Genomic DNA, 25524 nt, shown 5'->3' on the forward strand with positions numbered 1-25524 from the left:
ATTTGTGTTTGAGATCGAAAGATGAATATGAGGAGAGTTCAGAATTTCAGATTTTATTTCCTGGTTTTTTATAAGTATAAAGTATAAAGCAGTTACTTGATTTAGTAAGATTATAGTATCTGAATGTTAAGTCCAGGCGGTCTGCTCACACGGTGCTCCGTGTCAGATTCACTCTGCGAGGGAAAGACTAAGCTGCTGGTCGTTTTGAAAACCAGACCTGTCGTCTAGCCTTTCCTCTGCGCGGGGATGGAAACACCTCGTCAACCTCGCGCTCCCTCTTCAGGAAAAATACACCGTTCACTCTTTCCCTGCGACCTTCAGAGAGAAGGCATTTGTTCTGGTTTACCGTCTTCAGTTCACCCAGTCCTCATAACTTATAAAACCACACAAAGACAACCATTTTAATTTATTCTTTATCATCTTTATTATCATCGTCTGTGTTTATTCTCATTTCATTGCACACACGAAGCTGAAACATTATTAGATGTTGATCGGATTTGTAGAGTAAAGCCTTTAAAAGCCCGGTGACGAATTTAACAAACTTAACAGAAGAAAGAATTAATCACGTGTCCGTGCTGGTTTCTACAGAAAGCAGTAACACAGTTAAATACAATTTCTGACCCATGATGGCACAATTTTATTCAAATTTCAGTTTGGAACTCAGATCAGACGTGGTGTTTACACTTCTGTAAGTGAATATAATATTGATCAGATTATCAGGCGTGTGCAGAAGCGTTTTTAGGATCTAAAGCGTACGTGCAGAAGAGAGTACATCTCGACTGCGTAAACACTTTAGAACAAAGACTCAGTCGAGATGAAACTTGCCGTTGTGTTTACTGAAGTTGCGATTTTACTCTAGAAATCCAGTAGGAGCACTGTGGGGGTGTGAAATGAGAACCAGGAGTTTATTTCCCCACGCCAGCGGTCACTGGGGCAGAAGGTGGTGCTGCGGTTGGAGGTGGAGCAGGAACGGGAGCAGGAACAGGAGCAGGAACGGGAGCAGGTACGGGGACTAAGAACAGTTTCTGCAGGAGCTGATAGAACTGTTCCTGGGTCAGTGTGTTCAGAAAGGGAATGAAGGGATTCCTCTGTTCATTACAAACACAGAACACGACACAGAATGAAAAGAAATACAGCAACCTCCAGAATAATGCTGCGAGCCGTTGTACTCGGAACGTGGAAAATTCCAGGTCAGTTTTCCTAAGGTCTGATCTAAACACGTTCCAGCGTTTTAGCTTGGACGTTCACAGATGCCCAGAGGTCAGATTTGTTTGGCTAATCTCTGATTTTGATCATTTTGACGGCGTCATGTTACAAATCGAAACGTTTTCACAGCATAGAAGCTAAACATCGAGTAAATTATAGAGTTTTATCAAGTAAAAAAATATGCAAAGGGTGTGTGTGAGTCCGTGTGTGAGTGTGAGTGCGTGTGAGTGTGAGTGTGTGCACCGCCATGTTGTGTAATGTCGGAGAAGTCCGGCTCGGTGGAATTACACTTGGAGTTCAGAGTACAAAGGATTGCAGCGTTAGATTTGTGTTTATTTTCCAAACCTCATCAGAGTCCGAGTTGGAGATCGAGCGATCCTCACGGTGGAGATCCGTTTCAGCCTGAAAGACAATCCATCAGTGAATAACTAAATACATAAATACACACGCAGCACACACACACAAAGTTCAGATGTTAAAGACCTACGTGGACAGCCCAGGTCAGGCCAATGAGGCAAAACAACCAGACTGTGCTCTTCATGTTTCTGGAGTTTGTTCACTAAAGACAATAAAAAATAAAGTTACACCCCGGTTGAGGATAACGAGGTTAACGAGGTTAGTGAGCGAGGAAACTGTACGAAGACGAACTTCTTTATTACCTTTACAAGCGACTGCTGTTGTGAAGTGTCGGTCTGCTCGGCTCCGTGCGTCAGGACGAGTTAAATACCGAACAGGAAGATCGTGACGTCACGTTGTTGTGCTGTGAGGATTTCAGATTTCCACAGAAACCCATTACTGCTTTATTTATTTCAGCAATCAACGAGGTGTGTTCATAAAACACTTAACACTGATTAGTTCTGATGAGTAAGAAATAAAACACACCGAGTGTGTGTGTGTGTGTGTGTGTGTGTGTGTGTGTGTGTGTGTGTGTGTGTTGCTTCTGGCTCGCGCAATTTCAGTAGAATGTAAAGCTATTGAGATTTATACTCGAATTCCCAACAAAGAACCAGAAACGTGTTTAGATTGATTTTTCTTTACACCATTTAACTTTAACTGTACAAACAAAAAGAAACAAAACTAAAAGGGAACAGATCGAACTCACAAGCGGATGCAGGTGAAAGATTTTATGACTTTTTTCCTTTTTTCAGCAGCGGGTTAACATGACGTTTAGGTTGTTTTTTTTTCAGTATCCTTAAACTACTTAGAAATTTGAGAATAAACGAGTCAAAACATTTTAAACAAATATTCTAAACTTACAAACTTAAAAAAAAAAAAACCTTGACAACCTTTGAACTATTTTTTAATTTTGAAATGTAAAAAAATTTAATTTAAAACAAAAAATAACAAATAAAATAATTGTGCATTATTTAATTGTGTACAATAATCTTTAGCCATGTAGTGATGACCTGAAACGATTCACGTCACTTCCGTCGTTTATTTATTAATTAGTTGATTATAGAGGAGTGAATGTGTCAGAGTTTCAGTGTGTAATGTGTGTGTGTGTGTGTGTGTGTGTGTGTGTGTTTCAGTTGAATATAAATTCTGTAACACTGTATGTCTAGGCACTTTAACAGACTTTAAACTTGATCTTGAGATTAAACACATCATGAGATTAGGAGAGATTTCAGGGATTTACCGAGCTGGAAGAGTTTACACCCAGTAACACACACACACACACACACACACACACCCCACTTTATTTACTCAAACTGACCCTAAATACATTCTCACGCACAGCATTGTATACAGAAATGGACAAAAACACAGAGTGGACTGCATGTAGAGACATCACACAGACCACATCGTCTGCATCCTGCAATGAGAATAAAGTTCTGCATTTGGACTGTAAAAGTGCAGGAAAATGTAAATAATTAACACATTTATGCTTCACAAATCTTCTGAAGTAAAGAAATATTGGCAGCGTTGTCAGCTACACTGCTAATGCTCAGCATCGTGATGCTACAATAAAACAAAGATCATTTTATTCAACCTGTTTCTGATGATTCACTCATTTAAAGCACGCGTTGTTAATGTTAACGTAACTTCAGCACTGATTCACTGCCCGAGCTTTACATTATTACAGCAGACATGCCGAGGTGTGCAGCTCAGCTTTAAGCCGTGTGCTGCAAGATGCTTTTGAGATTAATGTAAATAATCTCTTGTCGTAATGATGATCTGCTAGAAACTTCTTCTTGAGTAACATCAGTGATTGCTCAACGATCTTCAGCAGCAGTATTTATACAGACTCTCTCGTCTGTTTTCTTACACGGAAATGAAGCTCCTGCTTGTGGTGGCGTTACTGATCGTCGGAGCGACTGCTCACGTGAGTCAAAACGTCTCGCTTCATTTCTAAATGAATCCGACGGGTCTTATATTAATGCTCTCCTACACTGGGACTCGTACAGCGACGCGCCGACAGATTTATTTATTAATCATTTGGTGTTTTTCTTAAAGACATTTCTTTATCATATTTGGAAGGAGTCTCCAGTGTCCGAAGTAAAGCTGTAACCGTTTAACATCTTCAGGACAGATGAGTTTACACTTTTCTCAGCAACAGCAGCACATTAGGCTGCGTGTTTTGTTTTGTCTTATTAAGAAGCTGCCGAGGAAGCGATTGTTTATTGCTGCTTTAACATAAATAAGAACTTGTTCATGCACGGTCCAAAGCATTAAACGTAGCTGTAAATGGATAAAAAGTACAATGTATTCTATAAAGCATCGCAGTTGTTGGTAACTTGCTGTGGAGTAAGAGGAATAAAACTCTTGCTGACTTGAACAGTTAGCTTTTAAATGAAACAGCTGGAGACAGCTCGGAGAAGCTGTGTGAGAACGCAGAACCTTAAGTTCCCCTACAGGTTCCTCGTCATTATCGTCCTCCACTACTGAAGTGTTAATCTGTGTTTTCGGACAGGACTTGGGATCTTTGAATCCTTCAGATTACAGCGAGCAGAGAGGACCAGGAGGACCACACGGTGCTGGACGGCCTCCTCATGTACGTTCTGACCACGGCACGGTTCCTCAAGGGTTCTTTGGCTAGTTACAGGTTTTTCACTCCTCTAAAGAGGTTCTGAAAAGGAACCCTGTATTGTGTAGAGAAACGTCAACGTTTTACTCAGAGGGAAAAAGCAGTGAAGTTCCGTCACTAAGCCAGAGAACCTGTGAGGAAGTTAAACTCGCACAAACCTCGTCTTTTAGAGATACAGTGTAAGAAAACGTAAAGTTTGAGTTTTTTTTGAATATCTTCAGGGAGGTGGAAGACCATTCCGGCCTCCTCACGGCCCACGCGCTGACGGTGTGCAGCGGGGAATACTACTGAACCCCAACATCACCGTGAGTTCCACACACCACCCACTACTAACCTAACAATCCACCCACCCATCCTCCACACCGCTCATCCTCCTAGCAACACCAACCTCTGGAGAGAAAAGTGGACGCTTCCTAAGCGTCACTGAGGATTCTCCGCGTCATGTGTAGTTAATGACAGAAATCTGATTTGTGTTGCAGAGCAGCCTGAGGTTCATCGCTGTGTACCGGGTACGAGCTTCATGACCTCATGTTCATATAGAAATATAATGATTATGACGTAATGAATCTGCTTCAGTGTTTTAATCACGTCTTTTTCACGTCGTCACGTGCAGGCTGACAACGTCACACTGCAGGTACGTGTTTATTCATCCATTTGTCTGTCTGTGTTTATAAATGAATAAATCTCTCTGTTCTGGTCAATTCTCTTCTTTTTTCCCCAGAATGTTAACACCACTCTGCCCATAAAAGAGGTGATGCGTTGTATTCAGCTATAAACGCTAAATATTTTTAACCACTCTTTAATAATCCTTTAACGATGCCTTTCCCCCGACAGGGAGAGAGTGTTTTCCTCTTACCTTGTGTAAGTTCACGGAGTTCCCTTTACGTGTTATTACTAGACAGTGTTATTACTCTCTCATTAAGACTTTTACACATTCAAAATGTTCTAGATTAAAGAACTGAATATATTCTGATTTAAAATTCTACATTTTTAGCCCCGTGGACCACCACCTAAGGTACCAAATTCTTAGATCTTAAATTCAGATATATATTTTTTATACTACTACTACTACTACTACTACTACTAATAATAATAATAATAATAATAATAATAATAATAATAATCATAATAATAATAATAATAACTTGCTCTTCCTTTGTAGCATGGCAGGAAACCACCTCAGCCATTCATGGTACTTGACTGATTAAATGAAACATCTGTATTTTCATTACTGTAGAGTACATTATATTTATATTTCTTCAAAATGCACCGCATTAACAACTCTATTTTTTTCTCCTCAGTCCTACGTGAAGATTCTGTACAACTCAAATTCTACAGTAATATTTCTATTGATTGATTTATGCTCATTTGATCATTTTATTTTGAATTATTCCTCTTTATGATGTTAATCTCACACAGATTTACTTTTTCCCCCAAACAGACTCCTCTTTCTTTCGAATTCGGCGTGACTCCACGAGTAAGAAATTCTTTAAAAGCAGTTACTGATGAATAAAGAATAGATGTAGAAATCATTTTCTTGTACCTGTTCTGAAGTGTTGTTTTTACTCTGATGCACAGCCTGAAGCCGCCTTAATGGTGAGTAAACATTCAGATAAAATTTATTTTTTAATCTTTTTTTTTTTCATTGCACAAGTATTTCAGTGTTTTATTTTGTTTGTTTGTTTTTTTTCATTTGTATCCTTCAGGTTGGATCTGGGAGTGATGAAGATGCACTGCAGTAAAGACAAAAGTACATCTACACTCACTAATGTACAGGTCATTCGTTATACTTTTGATTTATTGTTTTGCTTTTTAACTGATTCCAGTAGCAGCGTTGTTTGTTGTTTTTTTTTAATGACTTTCCTGCTAATTATTTTTTCGTGTTTATTCGCAGGTGATCAGATGGCCTGAGATTACGGATCATTATACAATCAAGAGGCAATTCCTTTATTGAAGTGAATGAGTAAAAAAAGATAGAAATTGATTTAACAGCATTATTAGAGGAGGAGGTGTAGATGGTGGTAACGGGGTTCTTTACTAATTAAACAACTCTATTTTAACTTCCTGTTTGATCATCATTTCATCATTAAACTCATCAGCTCAACATTTTCCTGCATTGTGTGTTCATTTATCCTTCAGTGGGTCACGCACTGATCACACGCTCGGCCTGCTCATTATAATGAAGTCTTTATTCTCAGGTCATACAGGTGATGCAGAGTAATAAGCTGTTATAACAGTTACACAAAGAATTGCGTCACGTGACGTGACGTTCTGAGATGTTTAAGCTTTCACTCGGACACCTGTGGGGGGGAATATAGGAAATATTTACTTTCTTAACAGGAATTTTAAAGATACATGTTTGCATGTAATACTCAAAACAAAAAGAAATACGCTACAGTACTCACACGTTTCTCTTCAGGTCTACGGCTGGAAAAAAGCTAACGCAGGATCCTGTCATTTACAACAGAACAAATCCACAATCATTTCCACTTTATTAGATATTAGATATAATACAGATAGGACTGTGTATTTACCCCCTCTACACCACGCCCAGGACGATCACCACGGTTTTCAGGGGGCGGAGTCATGTGCCACGGCTCCACCACCTTCCCGTTATTCTGATCAAATAAAATAGAAATATTTTCACTTCTAAAATCCTGAGAACAAACAACAACTCGTCCTGTCACTCATCACTGACCCAGCTGTTCAGTTCTCTTCACTCAGTAGTCATTAACACACAACTACACGTGATTGTGTGTGTGTGTGTGTGTGTGTGTGTGTGTGTGTGTAGAAAGTTGGGAAAAGTGAGAGAAAAAGAATTTTAAGAAAGATGTGATGTTACTGAGTGTGAGCTGAAGTGGAGCTGCTGATTGGTTGGTTGCTGTATGACATCAGCTGAGGGTGTGTGATGTACTGTACGTTACCTGCACAGGCTGAGGGACTTTAGTGGGCCCGACTGGGTTCCGATTGGCCATATTTTTATTAGCCGTGTTCTGATTGGGCGGGAATATGGGCAGCGTGTTTCTTGAAGGGAATCCATAACTTATATAATACCGAAAACCCTGTGAGGTGAAACATGAGCGTTAATCCGAAAATCCGACTGAAATCAACATGAGTGAAGACACACACACACACACACACACACACACACACACACACACCTGTCCTGCTGGTGCCTGAGGTAACGGGAAGTACTGAGGAACCACCTTCAGCCAAAAAAATTGATAAAAATCCATTAGTGACCCATACTGTACCCATACTGACCCTCACGGGTCTGTACTGATCCATAATTTGTGCTGAAAGTGCTTTCATATTCACAGTTTTCTCATCAATTACACATTCATCATGTAAACTTTAATCTGTTTTATATATAGAAATACTTTAAGTATTATCACATAATATTCTGTATTAGATATTGTAATATAATGGACGGTAACGATGGGTTAAAGCAGTTCTAGGTCCTAAATGTGGTTCTACTTGAAACCCATTTTGAAAAGGAAGCTGTACCTGGGCGGGGTCCTGGTTGTTGGGGGGAGGGTTGTTGGGGTTGTTTGACCCTGTGGGCTGCTCTTGCTGAAAAGAGGGCAGCAGTAACGGGGGCAGGTTCTGTTGTGGGGTCAGGAACTGACCCGGAAACTGAGGACCAAAATTCAGCAGGTGAGGAGGCATCAGGAGATCAGGCTGGGACTGGATCAGGAACGGAGAGAGGAACTGAGTGCCCTGAGAGGAAAGAGAGAAAATAGAGTAAATCTTTCACAAATCCCGAACACACTGCGGACGATCCCCTGCTCCTGACCTCTAAGTGCATGAGGAGGAAAGAAAGGCAGTTGATATTTTGGCCGTATTTAAGCTGAAGCGACTTCAGAGAGTTATGAGATTTGTTTTATTTCAGTACCTGGACTTGTGTTTGTCCCAAACCGACGCCGGCGAGCGTGAGTCCTGGGAGGCGCACAATCTACAGGACAGCAAAATATCATCCGCATTAAATCTTCAAAACAAACAAAAATATAAACAACTATGAACTCATGGAAGATAAAGACCTCATTGCTGTTACTGGCGATTATTCCAAGCTGCTGGCGGAGGATCTGGAAGAGGAGAGAGGGTTTAGTACTGCATGGGAATTAAGGAGTAAGTAAATAAATAACTGTGTATTCCTCTTACACTAGACATTTTACCAACAAATACAGATGTTATTTATGAAAGAACGTCACATTTCTAGCTGCGTTTAACGTTGTGCAACGTCTACAAAACAAGTTCGTTCCTGTTCTGACTTACACGAGTCGTTCCCTCACCAGCGTCACTTACTCTCTCAAAGCTTATAAAACAATAAAACCTCAGCGTGTTGCCTTCTGTTACAGAGAAACTGTAACGCGCAAAATCTTCTGTCCTGCAGAACAGTTCTAACGCACTGACACTGGAGACTCCTTCCATAAAATGTTAAACATCTTTACAAGCTTAGAGAAAACTTCCCCATATTGACGATTACACAGACTGTGAATGAGCTGTTGCTATAGAAACGATAACGTATCAGAACATGCACCTTAATATAAACCTGTGCTGCTGTTATAGAACATTTTAATTAACACCTTCTGACCAATCAGAAGCCAGGATTTAACACGGTTATACAGTGGTGTAAAAAGAACAAAAATAAAAAAAATAAAAAAACAAGATAATGGATAAATTCTCACTGGAGCTGAAGAGCAAAAGCTGAGAAGAGCTGAAAGGATGACGGTCTGGAGCTTCATGGTGTCCAGCTGTGAAACAAGAACACACCAAGAAGAGTGAGACTGAACGTCCGAGCCAAAAATCTCAACCTCCTCCTGATTATTTTAATCCATTATAATAAAATAGAGCACAGAAGCAGGCGTGTACCTTCAGTGTGGAATGGAGATGAGAGCTGTGAGAAGGTCACTCTGGCTTTGGCTTTTTAAACCATCTCCATGCCTCTTATCTGACGTGCTGAGGCACTGTGTGGTCACGATGTCACACACACACACACACACACACACACCGATGACTTCACCTGACCTCAGGTACACTGAGCCTCACTGAGTAAGACCTTCTCTGTTCTGTCTGGTTTTGGTCACATGACATCACGTACCTCGTTTTAACCGAATCAGACCCTCGGAGTGTCAGATTGGAGTCTGATGTTAGACTAATGACCATGTGGACCAGGAGGAACTTCCTGAGCTCAGCGTTCTGCCTAATCTGCGTCTAAACACGACGTCTGAGCTCTGTGTAATTATCAGCTTTTCTGACTGGGCGAAAGACGATAAAAACAAAGATGAGCGCTGATGTTAATGTTAGAGTCTAACAGTGAGACACTCCGGGGGTTAATCTGCGTTTAAGCTTCGTTTATGTCTCGCTTTCTGTCTATTTCTACACTACACGAGGCTCAGACAGTCTGCGTGGATTACACAATATTAAAGAGCGTTCAGGATTGTGATTGGTCAGAAGTTGATTGATTTTGACAGTATTGCAGGTTTATATTACTGTTCTCCTTTTAATGCGTTACTGTTTCTATAGCAACGGCACACCCACATCAATTGATTTAAATAAATTGTTGATATGGCGAATTTTTTAAGTAAAGCTATTTATGGAAGGAGTCTCCAGTGTCAGCGCTGTGTAACACTCAGAGGTAAAGCTGTAACTTGAAGTTTTCCGAAATCTTCAGGACAGGGGAGTTGAATAAAATTTAAATGAGAAATATGAATAAAGTAAATGAAAAAGCACAACAATGAGTTTTTTATTCATCGTGCATGAATCATTTCATTAGTGACCATCAAAGGACTGTCAAGAAATTTTTTTTTTTTAATTCTAATCATTATAATAAACAATATTCTATTTCTACAGTTTCTACATTTCATCATCAAATAATCTATTTCCAAAAAAAGATGAAGGAGCTGCTCAGGGTCAAGCCTGTAATCATCCAGTCTAAAATCTCTGGCCAACTGAAACAGGTTTCCTGACACAAGTTAAAAATAATAATAAAATAATTCCCATTTGGGAACAGGACAGATTGTAAACATTTAATCACAAATTTTACTTCATTAATTTGTGCTAAATCATTTTCACTACATCAATCATTTTTGTTGACAACTAACCAGGCAGTAGATCTGTAGTTCCCAGCATGCTTTGCAAGGGACTGCATTAGGAGTAACTTTAGGGATTGAATGTTATTTTATGTTTTTCAGTAAATGGAAAGACATGTTCGTGTTTAATGTTCAGTTATGTTGGACATTTGAAGGAGTTCCTGTAATGTTTGTTAATGTTGTGGTTATTGTGTTGTAGAGTAGCGCGTGTGCTGAACTCCGTGATCTGAATTAATGTCAGTATTAATGTCAGTACTGACAGTCTTATTTCTTCATTATATACATTATGTACAGTGATGAATGAAACTGCTTGCTTAAACATAAATTAATTAAACCTGTTAATTTAATTTTAAAAAATGTAATTGGACCAGAATAAGAAAATGTTTTACAAGTGTAATAATGTTAACTAAACATACCAGAGTAAACTATTTGACCTAAACCAACTAGATTGTGTTGACCCAAATAAACTGATCCATCATGAATGAACTAGATAAAGTGTGTAAAAACCTTCGTTAATTAAAGTAAGAGTGATGAACTCATGTGAGTGTCCCACTTTATCTGAAAATACTCAGTGAAAAGCAGGGCCTAAGAGTGTTAAAGTGCCCATGACACTAAAACTAGATTGGTTCAGTACATTTACACTGAGAAGGATAGCATCTTTATTTAAAAACAAAAAAATAAACTTGATATTTATATACGATAATAAGGTAAAAACAGTGGGGAAGCGGGGGCGTGGTTAAGCGCCAGTTTGTGGAAAGGTGGGCGGGGCCAGAGTGAGTGGGCGGTAAGGATGCTTTATGACCAAGTGATAAAGAAGCAATTCCTTTATATCGGTTACAAACCGAGTATTTACCTTACCTTACCTTACCTTACCTTACCTTACCTTACCTTACCTTACCTTACCTTACCTTACCTTACCTTACCTTACCTTACCTTACCTTACCTTACCTTACCTTACCTAGATCTCTGCCCGCACGCGCGCTCAAGCACTCGGTGCTTTATAAAGAGGCGTGGCCAGGTGTGGCGAGTTTAGATTGATTACCTGCGCGAGAGCGTCGCGTTATAAAAGCTCGTGCAGGTGGCCGCGGTTTTGCTTGAGCGCGCGCCCGCACTATGTAATGCTCGGGTTCTGTGCACTGTAGAAACCTGGTTTATATTAAACTCTTTGTCCGTCATTAAGGACCTTTAATTTGGTCTGTCAGTTATATAAACATGTCCTGAGTATGTGACTGTGGAAGGTAATAATGCCGAGTCAAAATCTGCAACGATGAGACTCGAACAAATCTCTTAACCAAAACGCTGGGTTCATGGGTCTTCCACAGCATTGCATGGAATTATAAACAGACTTTATTTTATTGTTAAAGGTTGATGTCATTCTTTAATAAATAAACATCTCTAATTATTGGTGAACAGTTCGTTTAGCTGTGAGGAATTGATCAGATCAGTGAGCAAATTGCTGTGGTGTGAGTGGAATAACACACATGGGGCATGCTGTAACCGGAAGTGAATCAACTGCAGGATGGACAGTGACTTCCTGTCATGTTTCATGGTGTGTGTGTAATGCACCACTTGATCACAGAGTGAAAATAAAATGAGAACAATGAAAAAGGACAATTTGTCTTAGCATGCATGAATAATTTTATTAGTGAGCAAATCAAAGTCAAGAATGAACTATTGAGCTTTTTCAAATTTGTAATTGAATACTAATCTTATTTCTACAATTTCTATATTTTATCATCTAATTATCATTCCCCAAAAAGAAATAAGGAGCTGCTCCGAGTCAAGCCTGTAAACAACCGAGAGAAAGAAAGAATGAACATCAAAGTCAACTTCTTTTTCTCTAAATCTAACTGAAGGTGAAGTGTGTAGGCTATTTCAGGTGAGATAAAGACGCACCTCAGACGTGTAACTGTGCAGTAAAGTCGGGAGGATTCACTCATCAGGCTGCTCAGGTGTAGTCGGGCTCGCGCTGGCCTGAAATCACAAATTAACCATAAATAAGATTTTTCTTTTTCTTTCTTTAACATTAAACATGTTAGCGTTTCTGATTAGCGTCATCACTACATTACCTGAGCGACTGAATTGTCCTGCGTTCTCCACCGGAGAGCACGCTGAGAGAGAATTCAACAATTTCATATCATATAGTCATATAGTCACTCTCCTAACCTGTAACTTATCCTTTATAATCCACTAACAATCCCCTAATCAGACTAACAACTTTCAGATTATTTGATGTTTAATAAACACTCATCACAGACTCACAGCAGCTGTCTGTTATTAAGAGATTATCAGTTTAATAATGATGTATTCAATAATCTGCTACAAAAATATTTTTATAATATAAAAAAAACCCTAAATATTGTATTTTCTATCACTTTCAAATAAACAATGATACTGTGCACAAAAAATTCTATTTCTCATAATACCTCTCATTGTGGGATTATTACAGACTAGATATATAATATTCGAAACATTTCACGCTATTTTAAGTTTGTAGTTATTCCATTAGTAGATAATCTGCTTTCTATTTATTCCTTAAAGGGAAATAAAAAGTTAGTGTTAGTGTTAGTGTTAGTGTTAGGTGCTTTGTAACCCAAAGTACACTGCTACTACATTTCTTTGCACCTGTGGTTTTTACTTCTGTTAAATTATATATGATGTATATAATAAATATGTAAAATAAGCATATATACTGTGTATATGTAAATTACCCTGAAGCGTGGCGCTGGGCCGGAGGGCATGTCCCCCTGCGGCTGCTGCCCGTTTCCCCCCGGGTTCATTTGGCCCTGTAGATACACATCATATACTCATCAGAGAGAAAACGTCTGCATCATGTGTATGTAGAATGACGTCACACACACACACACACACACACACACACACACACACACGGTTATGAAATGAAACGTCTCATTATGAGTAAGCGAGTGTAAGCGTACCGCTGCCTGCTGCTGAGGCACAACCTGGCGATTCACAGGGGGCATGAAGGGCATTCCCTAATTACCACCAGAGCAGAACAAACATCAAATACTGTCGGCTTTAAACACCAAATGACTTCACTAATTGTTATGTATCATATGTTAAGTAAAAGCATACACCGTAAACTAGCGTTCAAGCTGGAAAAGAAAAAGAAAGAAAGATGAAGGTGTTGGAGAATGAGTTCCTCGAAGGTTCTTAACTGTACAAAGCGGCTTTTTCATGCGTTTCTTTTTATTTTGAACGAAAACTGTCCTCTTTGATAAAACTCACATCTGGATTTCTATATGAGCATGAGCGAGATCCTCAGGAGATCTCTGGATATTTAACGCTTCACTTCTTGCTACACAGATGTTTGGATGTTTTATCTCGAATCATAAAGCCTGATGAGTGTAAATGTAAACATCACACAGGAAGTTAAATACCCCGTAAGGCTGGAAGGGGAACTGCTGAGGGAGCTGAGCCGGAGCGTTGGGCATTCCGAACTGAGGCTGGAGCATGTATGGAGGGATCGCAGGAAACATCTGGAGAAAAAATAATCCAGAACTCATTCTTGAGGCAAACTCTATAAATTTTGTCTATTAATTGAAGCCAATAATTTCTTACTTTCTGAATGTTCTGAACCCATTTTAATTGAATTCCTCATTTCAATTGATAAATTGATAATATTGTGTTTCACCGCTGTAACAAAATGAGATCAGTTCCCCTGTCTGTGCTTCACTTTGAGAACCCGAGCTTTTCATGATGGAAAAACCCAAACATATATCTGAATTATTTTAGCATTTGGTGGAAAATTTCTACAGACACGATGTTCTTACTTGACCAATGGGTGGCTGACCGATGAACGCTCCACCACCTCCAATCAGCGCTGGATTCACACCTCCAACCACCAGCCCGGGATTCAACAGTCCTCCGTTCAGACCGAGCAGGCCGGGGTTCAGACCAACAACACCACCATTCAAACCTCCAACCACCAGCAGTTTCTACACAATATGAGAATATACGGAGGAGATGTAGGTGATACTCAATATTCACTTCAATATTCAGTCTTCCAGCATCACAACTAATATGTTGAGATGCTGGAACATGCTAATGCTAATGACATACATTTATTTATTTTGGTTCTCGAAGAAATAACGAGCTCCTCATGAAATTCAACAATAATAATGAAGCGAAATGGAAAAAATCCACAAACTCGGTCAGTTTTAGTCAACACTCCTATGTGCTCACCTTTGCTGAAGTCACCTGAGGATAAAAACGTGAAATAATGATGAATATAAAACGGGTATGCATGCAAATGTATTTCTCCCCAGAAGAATAGAAGAGATGGTGTAAAGTTGACTTACGCAGGCAGCTGAGGCCAGGAAGGCCACACACAGAAACAGCTTCATGTTTGCAGGCTGAGAAAGCAAGACCTTAAACAGACATTTTTAAACACATGATTTAATACTGATTAAGATTAAAAACATCTGGCGTTCAGAATTCTCTCCCTGACAGCGATGTTCATTTATGCCGCTTATTGAAGGTGTTCCTCAAGGTTCAGTTCGAGGTCCGGTTTTGTTTTGATATGTTCGTGTTTTCTGTGACAACTATTTAAACTATTTCTAATTCACACATGAACACTTTCCACATCTTTGAAATATAAGACAAGAAATCTACGAAAATGCAATAATGTAAACAAATGAGACTTAAACACGTAGGACAGAGCTCATCACCGTAGCTGTATTTGCCTGCAGAGCTTTGGCAAGTATTCGATCTGTACTCACCTCACTGAGAGAATGTTCAGAAGCGTGGACTGCGTCTGTACCGTGCTCTCCCCGGCTCAGACGCCGGACTTATATCGGTCCTGAGAAATTCCAGCCTAATGACTTCCCGCTCACAAATCCAGCTGTTTGTTTGCGCACAGTACACTTGTGGTAAGTAAGCGCCGAGCTTTTGTTCACGTCTTCTCATTATCTGAACGCTTTAATCCGAGCCACAGAAAGAGATGATGAGTAAAAACTCTGTAATTGAATTTTGAGGTTTTTGTTCTTTTTGTGCGACAGGATTAAAAAGCCACACGACTCCATGACATCATGAACACCTGAAACCTGCTTGCTCACAAACACCCCGTCATTAAAGGCAATCTTTAGAGGATGTGAACCTTAAATATTATATTATACAGGAAATATTATTTAAAATGTTAATCTTGTTAAATCCTCGATTCTGATTGGTCAGAAGGTGTTGATTCATTTTCTATAAGAGCAGCTCTCAGGGTTATATTAATACACTCGTTCTAATACTCTATCGTTTCTATAGCAACAGTTCATTCACAGGGACTTGTATGGCGGATGCTCCACAGAACAGTCCTAACATAACGTAACAGTTTTATTAAAGTAAAGAGATGGTTATTTAACATGTATGGAAGGAGTCTCCAGTGTCAGAGGTACAGCTGTAACTTGACATTTTCAGGATGGTGGAGTTTATACTTTGCGGTCTCTTGGTAACATGACACGCTACGATTTGTCTTACTAACCTTACTGAGAGAATAGAGTAGTGAGGGAACGACTGCTTACAGCTGCTCTAACGTAAGTGAGGACAAGAACTAACTTGCTAATTTGCTTTATTCTTTGGTAAATGGTAACTGTTGGCGAATTGCTTAGGAATAAAAGGAATAAAACACTTGGATGTGCTGTTTCAGGAAAAGAAATGTTCAGGGTGGTAACAGCAACGCCGCATCACTGATCTAAAACTGTAATAATGATTTAACTGAAATTGGAACAAATATAAAAACACTTCAGTGCCACTTCCTTCATGACAAATAACTCTATAAATATTGATGAAATGATCGACACTTTTGTCCTGAGAGTAACGACAATCGAACAACAAATGTTTCTAAATATGAAACGTCTCATTCTGATTTCGGACGTTTGCAAAATAGTGAACTAAACAATTCATTTTAAACACAACTCCCATGTTGTGAATAAGCACATGAGGGATTAATCTTGCATATACTGTTGACTTCATAATTATTGGCACCCTTCTAGAAAATGGTCAAAGGATGGTATGAAATCAGCATTTTGCAGGAAAACATGACCCATGTGGAGAAAACTGCTAAAGCTGAAAATCACTCATTCTGTCTTTTTTTCGTTTTAATGAAGAGTGCCAGTAACTCATCATACAGTCTATCTTATTTAAATATGACAAACTTATTCATTTCACATTATTCATTTATTTAAACTTCAGTACAATACTTCAGTATCAGAACATCTACTATTACAAAAAAGAAACAATTCTGATAATACAATGACTGAAGCAATTAACCAAGCAAAAGACAAGTGCTGAAGATTGGTAAAGCAGGGGTGGATGTACAAAAAACAAATTTATCTTGGACAAAATCATCCCAATAACATCACCCTAATTCTTCTGTATTAATGTCAAAATATCCAAGTGCTGTGATTCAAATTGCACAAAAAAAATGAACACTAAACATTCAAAATAATGCTTTATTAATGGCCTGCCAGATTCAGTCCCTTTCAGCTGCCACAGGGTCACTGTGTCCGTAGCACCAAAATCTGAACCAGCACATTAACATTTACATCAAATTTCCTTTTTAATACCTGGAGATAATGAGGTTCAAGTAAAATATTTCAAGCCCCAGCATGAGTAGTGAAAGATGGAGCTGAGGGAATACAGGGCTGATGATTTCACAGGAGTTTCCAGTTGTTTATGCCCTATTAGTAGTACTCTACATGAACTGAGGTAGTTGTAAACACCTTTCTTTAGCAGCTCTATGCACAATATCACATACATTAACTCACAGGTTTGACATTTGACACATTCATTGTGCAAAAAAAGCAAAAAATAAAATCCACATATGGAGCATATGTGTTTTAATCGAATTTACTGAATTTTCTGAGACCACTGCTCTCAGAAGGTGATTAATGTTCTATAACAGCAGCTCTGACAGGTTTCTATTAATACCCTCGTTCTAATGTTATGGTTACTGTAGTAACAGTAACATGTAAACAGATCTAAGAAATAATCATTCAGTTCCCAGTGAGACGTTTCCAGTGTCAGAACGTTCTTATAAGCCGAGGTAAAGCTGTAACGGAGATGACCTCGTGGTTTCTCAGGAACATGAAAACCTGCACTGGTCCCCCCCCCCCCCCCTTTTTTTGTCTTATGAGCTAATTTGTTTTGCTGATATTCCACAACATGTAACTATAAATGTAAAAACTATATTCCATAAAATGTAACTATAAATGTAAAAACATCTGTAGTGATATTTAATAAATTATCAATTGCATTTCTTGGGACATTACTGTGCTGTAAGAGAACTCAAATTCATCAGCGTGTGCTGTTATAGGAAAACAATCAACTTCCGGGTTTTAACACTGGCTCGGGCTGCAGTGGTTTTTCTTATTCCTACAATTTTTATATTAAATTTCTGCTTTGTGATTAAACGTAATAAAAACAAATTTAAGTAACTTGAAAGTGCATTCAAAAGGACAGTTGTGTAAAAAAACCACCTGGCCTTATAATTAAGTAATGGATGTGGATCAGTGGTTAAGGCTTTGAGCTAATGGATATGAGATGTATCAGATTGTAGATCATTTCATATTAGTATTCACAAGAGCAGGAAGTGACATCGCTGTTCCTAGAATATATTCGGTTGACAAACACTAGCGAGGAACCGTACTCATTTTCCATGACTAGTGGCTTGATTTAATGACAAAATGACGATTAGTACCATTGTTGAGTTGGATTTCTCTGAGGTCAGGAGCAAACTAGCGTTCGGGGAAACGACAGGGTACCGATTTTCCAGCAGACAAAGCACAGCCGAACTACAATACAATTCCACAGTAACGCCGGAGACTAAAAGTGTACAGGAGGAGTCTTTTCCTCAGACTGCAGAGTTTCATATTATAATAACTCATATTATCTGGCAGTGACGGTCGATCATGTATTGCTGATTTTTGCATATCTACGTATATTTGTTCACTGTTTGACAAACTCAGAAATTTCAAGTGAGTAATTATTGTGTTAAACAGCTGTATGTTTAAAAATGTCGCCACCGGACATGCTTTAGGAACAGACGTGCGCAGTAACTGTTAGTGCACCTCACTGAAACACACTTCACGTTTCTCAGTTTGTTAGGAGGTTGAGGTCAGAGGTCAGCACCACTGGAGCAGAGATGGTTAAAGGCCTTGCTCAAAGGCCCAGCAGAGGCAGCTTGCTGGTGCTGGGGTTTGAACCCCAACCTTCTGATCCATAACCCAGAGCCTTAACCACTTTGTAGCTAATCCAGTAATTAATAAAGCTTAAAATACTGTCAGTGAGGTAAGTGTAAAGTTTGCTTTAGCTGAAAGAAGCTAGAGAAGGTAAACATAATGTGTATATACATTAATAGCAGCAAATAAGTTCCATCTCCCTTTAGTCGCTGGCACTGTGTAGTGCTGTGCAGAGTGTTCGCCGATAAGCCCACAGTACAACTGCCGCAACTCCGATGAACACGCACACCACTGAGATACAAACTGCTGGAATCCAGTCTAGTGGGGAATCTAAATAACGACAAACGAGCAGATCAAAATGACCTAAACATTTCCTGAGAAGAAAAATGACATGCTTAACTCCACTCTGAATATAAATTGCAGTTGGAAGGAAAGTTAATGAGAATATAAGAACCTTTAACGGTGAGCTCGATGAGCTTAGGATTTTTGGATTTTTCATTCGGACAAGAGCATCTGTACAAGCCCGCGTCGAAGGGCCTGACGTTGTGGATGGTGAGCGAGAGGTCTCCTCTGTTATAATCCTCTTTGGAGACAGAAACTCGATCCTCAAATCCTGCACCAAACACCATCTCTCCGTGTTCTAGCTTCACCACGAGCTTGTCATCTTTTTCCCATCGGACAACGGCTTTAGATTCAGCTGTGAGTTTGTCTGTTTCGGCGTAGCAGTTCAGCTTAGCCTTATCACCAACCAGGACGGTTAATGGAGTCGGAACTGGATTGAAAAAATCATTTATCTGTATAGTTTTTCAAATCGTCAGGTCATGGGACAGACTAGCTGACTATCACTTTTTGCAACTAGTACAAATGATTCATTTTTCATCAGTGTTATTTGCTGAGTCTGATTCAGCTCCATGGCTCAGCCAATCAGAGCAAGCCTGGAGCCAGAAACAGTTGGTTAAGTGCAACAACAAATGAAAACAGACAAGCGTGATGGACATGTGAGATAGATCTAGCTTAATTCCTGAAGAACTTACCTAGCACTTCCAGGTACTGGTCACAGCCCTTCTCGTCGTCACAGGAGCACACGTACCAGCTTCTGTCATTGTACTCAACGTTGGTTATAGTGAGGGAGGCGTCTCCCTGTCTCAGGTTCACTTCAGAGAACTCGATCCTGCCTTTAAACTCGGGAGAAACGGTGAACTTTCCTTCAGCAAAACTACAAACCAGGATATCCTTTCTAAACCATTTAACTGTAGAACAGCTTCGATTACAAGGAATGTTGGCCTTGTGTCCGAGTATCACAATCAGGGCTGAGGTCACGGACAGGAAGGTGAGCAGACCTGAAACAATAACACTTTATATCAGAGCTGGGAATCTGTAGAGACCTGAATTCTTGACGGTACAATGCAAATATAAAACTGTTCTTTATTATTCTTTTAGAATTATTTAGCAATAAAACACTGTGCTGTGACGGGGTGTGGTGATGAATCCGACTTACTGTTAGCATCAGAGTTTATTCTTTTTCTACAGCAGCACTTCAAGTGTTTAATTCTTCTTATACAACAGCAATTTACCAGCAGATACCTTGTGTAATCGATTACAGAATAATGTTTATACATAAAAGTATGTGTTCAATAAACACTACACTCCTTACAGAAAATGCCACCATATCAACGAATCTTAAAATCCCTTTCTGTGGATCGTCTGCCGTACGAGTCCCTGTGAATGAGCTGCAGCTTCTGAGCAAACAGAATTCACAGCATGTGAAGCAGTGTGCGTTATTTTGATCTGATGAAGTCAAATGCTTTGCTGTTTGAAATGTGAAGTTTCCTGGAAAACATTGACTCTAGCTCTTGTTTGTTTCTCCATCCATCTTCTATACCGCTTATCCTTTTCAGGGTCACGGGGGAACCTGGAGCCTATCCCAGGGAGCATGGGGCACAAGGCGGGGTACACCCTGGACAGGGTGCTAATCCATCACAGGGCACGATCACACACACTCACACACTACAGACACTTTGGACACGCCGATCAGCCTACCATGCATGTATTTGGACTGGGGGAGGAAACCGGAGTACCCGGAGGAAACCCCCGCAGCACGGGGAGAACATGCAAACTCCACACACACAGGGCCGCGGTGGGAATCGAACCCCCGACCCTGGAGGTGTGAGGCATACGTGCTAACCACTAAGTGCCCCTGTTTGTTTCTGCCTTTTAAAAATGCAGAAAGTGTTTTTATTTTAGAAACCACATGTATTGTATTATACAGCGGACTTCATTATATTTAACACCCTGTTTTTCAGGATCAGATTGGTGGCAACAATGCTATATATAGGAGAGAAATATCTAATGAAATATAGAACTATTTTTACAATATACCTGCATTTTTGCTAGTACTTTCCAAAATAATCCAATAAGACAATTTAACATATTAAATAATTATCATTAATAATAAAAGAGAGATGTGATATAAACGTGATTATGCAATTTCATGCAACATGCAAGTGAACAGGAAAGCGAAGTTTGGCTGAAGTTCATTACAACAGAGTTATTACTGTGTCACTTACAGATGTTGCATTACATCTGTAATTAAACACATGTGGATCCACGCTAGATATGACTCTTGTTTCACTGAGCTATCATTAACCATTTATCAAGTATTATTAATTTTTCATGCATTAGATATATCCGAGTGTTGAGGGTCACAAGCATTCTTTCACAGCTTACCAAGAAGATACAGCAAAAACATCCTGCTCATGAGCTGCATCCTGTTTAATCAAATATCCACTGGCGAAAAAAAAAAGTCTTTAAAACTTATTTCCCTTTTTTTTTGTAGTTTCTTTTTTTCTTTTTAGAGAACCGCTTTCTTCGTTTTCTTCTTCTTCCTCTTCTTCTTCTTCATCCCTACTGCCATCTGCTGGAATCTGTTGAAGCTTCACAAAAACATCAGGGTGAAGGATCTAACATGGCTTATAGCAGTGGTCACCAACCCTGTTCCTGGAGATCTACTTTCCTGAAGACTTTAGCTCCAACCATAATGGTGCCCACCTGAACATCTAATCAGTGCCTTAAGAAGTTCTTGATCAGCTAAAACAGGTGTTAGCTTTTGATTGGAGATTAAACCTGCAGGAAGATAGATCTCATCGAAGAAGGTTGGTGACCACTGGTTTATACTGTATATGGATGTCTGAAGAACCTCAGATTTAGCTCCATGGTGAGGAACACATCACTACACTTCCACTACCACTATTTGGATGATTAGCAGGATATCTGAAAGTCATATAGTAATTAAAACTCTCCATAAAGTACACAGAACTTCTAAATGAAGCTTTCATCCAACTAACTAGTGTCTTATATTCTCTTTTTTATTTTTTACTACCAAGCACATAATCCACAGACCAAACCGCGTCTGCTTACAAAGTCCAATTCCAGAGCCGTATAGAGTAACATTAATAGTAGAACTGTTTCCGATTGCCCTCGCTGGTCGTCTCTAGCAGGACGAGAGGAAGTTCCATTTGGTTCGAGAAGCAAAGGCTTCTGTTCATTTTATCAAAAGAATCACTGAAATGAATCTGGACACCACTGAACACTTTATATTTTAGCATTTGTTTAAATCGCCTTATTTTAATATTAAAATCTAACCAAGGAACAAAAACACCAAGCTGAAGAGAGAAGCCACAGCGATCCAACAGGGATGCAGGAAAAAAAATTTAAACAAAGTACGGTAATCCTGTATAAAACAGTGGTAACCAACATGAAAGGTAAAATATATTATATTAACAAACAAATTAAATACATTGATTGAAAAGAAAACATTAAACAATTGCTTTAGTTTGTCTACATCCTTGCACTCGGTTCTGTTAATCACCAACATGGTCTATTATTCTCTTTACTTAGGAAGAAAAGCCAGCAGAACATCAGCAATACACAGATGCTAAAATGAGAAGCCATTGATCCAACTGTAATACGATAAACACAATTCAAACCAGTTAAATGATGGTGTTAATAACAGAAAGCTTGTCTGAAACATCTGCTCAGTAAACCAAATGGATTTTTTTTAACCACTAGTACAATCTAGCACTGCTTTCTTTCACTGGTCATAATGTGGACAGCGATGATGGTGATGACCATGAGGAGAACGCCGCAGTTCAACACTCCTGAGATTATCATGTGGGTGCGAAAATGTCCTCCCGAGTCTTCGGGTTTGGTGTCTGAGCCTTACAAAAACAAAGACAGGAAGTTAGTGCACAGGCTACAGTTGGGCAAAGGATGTGGGCAGGAAAAAAAAGCATAAAGAATATTCAACAATTTTATCCACTGCTCATGTAAACAATGCTTGTGCAGAACACACAGATTTTACAGACGTAACCTTGGCAGTGTGTGAGATTCTGATCTGGAGGCTGCTGCACATCCAAGACGGCTGGAACAAAGACCCAAAAAAAACGTAATGAGCAGGAACGGTCTCATTAACCAACAGACATGATGTTTCACCAGACATCCTGTTATTTTACCGTCTAACCGCAATCCTTCACCAAACTCGATCCGATTCTCATTTACCGCTGCGCAGAAGTACGTGACGAGGTCTGCATCGGACACTCGTTCAATTCTCAGCTGGAATAACCGATTTTGGATAAAACCATGGAAACTGGAGCTATTGGAACTCCAGGTGATTGATAACTGTCCATCATTGTTCAGCCCCAGAACCATCAGAAGCTCAGGTTTCATTTCCGTGCTTATCCTCAGCCAGTTAATCTCATAAAGATGTGATAAATCACACTGCAGGGTCACCGCCGTGCCGAGACGGACCTCCAGAGTCTTCACGCCTAACGACGGCCTCGGGGACAAAACGATGATCCCTGCGGGAAACAAAACAATTACTTATGAGTTATCATGATGGAAAATACCTCAAAATACCGTGGCTGAATAAGGAGTTATAATTATCTTCAACCACAGACATGTCACAAACAAGCCTGTGACATACCCATAATTATTTCAGCATGAGATCATTTCAAGTAACCACCACCAGTCAATGAAATTAACACTAAAAATGACTTTCCCAAGGTGCATCTTTATCGATTATGTAACAGGATTTAGCCGTATAGTGTTCTTATACTGTGTTTTATTTACGTTAGCATGAGGATAAGGAGACTTCAATGCGCTTCTGTAAGGGTTAGAGCATCTGATCAATGCTGTAAGTGTAAGAAAACCAAAGAAATCTTAAAGGTGCTAGATTAGACCCTTCTATAAATATCTATCTACAGATTGCTTTGATTAACACCACTGTTCTTTGCACTTCAGTAGTTTTTGTTAAATTCCCATGAGGTATGGAACCCATGATGGCTGGAATTCACTTTTTCAGTGAAACAACATGAATAGCCTTGACTACGGTTCTTTGTAGACCCCTTATGGAATCTAGGATGATCCAAGTTTCTTATGCGAGGGTTCTTCCTACATCACGTTATTGTAGGGTCCTATGTACGGAGAACCTTTAACAATTTACCTAAAGGGGCAACTCGAAAGGCATGAGGTGATGTGTCAGTTTTGTTTTGCAGATACACAAACACACACACAATAAGTGTATTAATAAATATATTAGGTAATGAGTCACTGCACAGAGCAAGAAGTTTCGTCAAGTTTTTAGCTAAAAGTCTTTCTGAAGCTGTAGATGATGAAACCAACTGTTATTCCACAATATCTTGAAAATACACACATACAAGAAATCAAAGCAGTTTCCGGACTTAAAGACAGTGTGATATCTATAAATCTTTTACAAATGCGAATAATCTTTATTTATTGATTTAAAGATAAATCAAGTAAATGTGCCTCACCTATAAATCCAAAGAGGACGGGCCGCAGCATTGTGTCTGTGTGATGCAAGTTTCTGAAGACTGAAATCATGTCTCATCTGCAAAGGTGTGAAACTCAAACAGGACTTTTTCCTATGAACATATGTCAGGTTCTTTAAAGTCAAACCACATAATACTTGTGTATTCTTTCACCCACATAGCTTGTCAGGGCTTCGGGACGAGGTCTAGTGTTCACTTTGTTTTTCATTTTGAAATGGCACAGGAAATAAAAACTCACAAACCATTCAAGATCTGACCTCAAGAAGTATTTCTGCAGAAATTTGTAGTCATTATGATGACTTGGCCTTTAAACAAGTGGACATGCGATTCCTGATGAAATAATACTCCTCTTCCAAAATGAGTCATTTTATACACCTATTACAGTCTGGAAATAGTTTAGATCTCTAATTTGGAGAAGAACTAACTAGGGTAAATAGTTTGAACATCACATGTGTAATGTATTGCAGGAACTTTAGAAAAAGAAAATACATAACTAATTATATAGGCTATGAATAGTTCAGTAAAATATTTGTTTATATCAATATAGAAATGTTGACTGTTTTAATATGCTATTTTAAATTAAATCGATAGCCCTGTCTAAAACTGTTAAACAGTTGGTTAAAGCTAATATTAAAGGTGACAAGTGAGGTACACCAATTATAGAATATTACTAATTTGGTGAAAATAGTTAAATATTAACAACTACATTAAATATGTCCATTGAAAAACTGAAAGATTTATTTAAAGTTTTTTTTTTCTCTTGAATCTATTTTTAAAAGGTAAATGTGACATTTCTAATGTCTTAAATATTATTATTCGACTATTTTATGTTTTTGTTATTTGCTCGACATTACCTTCTGGTTAAATGAGAATAAGGGACAATAAGGAGGCGTTAAGAAAATAAGTTGTACATAAAAACGACTGGTTGTGAATAAAAGGAAAACCGCTAGCTAGGCTAACCGGTGAGGTGGTCTATTACTTTTCTTTATTACGAATAAAGCATATTTTATCGTAGTTATTTATCTTTTTTAAAATGTTAGAGATGCATTATTTATACAGTAACATCCTTGCAGATTACTGCCATATTTAAAAATAATAAATACACTTTTGAATTCTTTCCAAATCCCGCCTTTACGTCTCATAAAGATGACGCCATCGCGCGCCAC

General features: G+C 39.0%; 4 protein-coding genes across 6 annotated transcripts; all 4 read right to left on the reverse strand.

Annotated features, from left to right (window-relative positions):
* Positions 1-400: 400 nt before the first annotated feature.
* si:dkey-22i16.7 (uncharacterized) lies at positions 401-1958 on the reverse strand. Its single transcript, XM_017460915.3, has 4 exons — positions 1866-1958; positions 1694-1765; positions 1552-1608; positions 401-1088 (listed from the first exon to the last, which is right to left on the reverse strand). The coding sequence occupies exons 2-4, from the start codon at positions 1745-1747 to the stop codon at positions 906-908; spliced, it is 294 nt and encodes a 97-aa protein (XP_017316404.1). The 5' UTR covers positions 1748-1765; positions 1866-1958; the 3' UTR covers positions 401-905.
* Positions 1959-6401: 4443 nt separating this feature from the next.
* Positions 6402-9236, reverse strand: odam (odontogenic, ameloblast associated). Its single transcript, XM_053677605.1, has 10 exons — positions 9104-9236; positions 8920-8985; positions 8272-8316; positions 8127-8186; positions 7739-7951; positions 7393-7437; positions 7156-7293; positions 6766-6849; positions 6639-6682; positions 6402-6531 (listed from the first exon to the last, which is right to left on the reverse strand). The coding sequence occupies exons 2-9, from the start codon at positions 8974-8976 to the stop codon at positions 6653-6655; spliced, it is 672 nt and encodes a 223-aa protein (XP_053533580.1). The 5' UTR covers positions 8977-8985; positions 9104-9236; the 3' UTR covers positions 6402-6531; positions 6639-6652.
* Positions 9237-11935: 2699 nt separating this feature from the next.
* Positions 11936-15167, reverse strand: scpp9 (secretory calcium-binding phosphoprotein 9). The gene is made up of 10 exons (XM_047152285.2): positions 15066-15167; positions 14646-14714; positions 14530-14544; positions 14118-14282; positions 13725-13823; positions 13263-13319; positions 13035-13109; positions 12393-12434; positions 12220-12297; positions 11936-12109 (listed from the first exon to the last, which is right to left on the reverse strand). Exons 2-9 carry the CDS (start codon positions 14688-14690, stop codon positions 12256-12258), a joined length of 540 nt encoding a protein of 179 aa, XP_047008241.1. The 5' UTR covers positions 14691-14714; positions 15066-15167; the 3' UTR covers positions 11936-12109; positions 12220-12255.
* Positions 15168-17444: 2277 nt separating this feature from the next.
* Positions 17445-25432, reverse strand: si:dkey-22i16.9 (matrix remodeling-associated protein 8). 3 transcript variants are annotated; one of them, XM_047152283.2, is made up of 8 exons: positions 25213-25432; positions 24341-24451; positions 23024-23368; positions 22882-22932; positions 21240-22729; positions 19547-19852; positions 18967-19284; positions 17445-18842 (listed from the first exon to the last, which is right to left on the reverse strand). In XM_047152283.2, the coding sequence occupies exons 5-8, from the start codon at positions 21277-21279 to the stop codon at positions 18715-18717; spliced, it is 792 nt and encodes a 263-aa protein (XP_047008239.1). In that variant the 5' UTR covers positions 21280-22729; positions 22882-22932; positions 23024-23368; positions 24341-24451; positions 25213-25432; the 3' UTR covers positions 17445-18714. The 3 variants fall into 3 exon arrangements, with proteins under 3 accessions (XP_047008239.1, XP_053533583.1, XP_053533582.1); XM_053677608.1 differs by lacking the exon at positions 25213-25432 and adding an exon at positions 24616-25091; XM_053677607.1 differs by lacking the exon at positions 25213-25432 and having other exon boundaries at positions 24341-25091.
* Between the last annotated feature and the right edge of the window lie 92 nt (positions 25433-25524).

The sequence above is a fragment of the Ictalurus punctatus genome, chromosome 29, assembly GCF_001660625.3.
Source record: "Ictalurus punctatus breed USDA103 chromosome 29, Coco_2.0, whole genome shotgun sequence".
In the NCBI taxonomy this organism is placed as follows: Eukaryota; Metazoa; Chordata; class Actinopteri; order Siluriformes; family Ictaluridae; genus Ictalurus; species Ictalurus punctatus.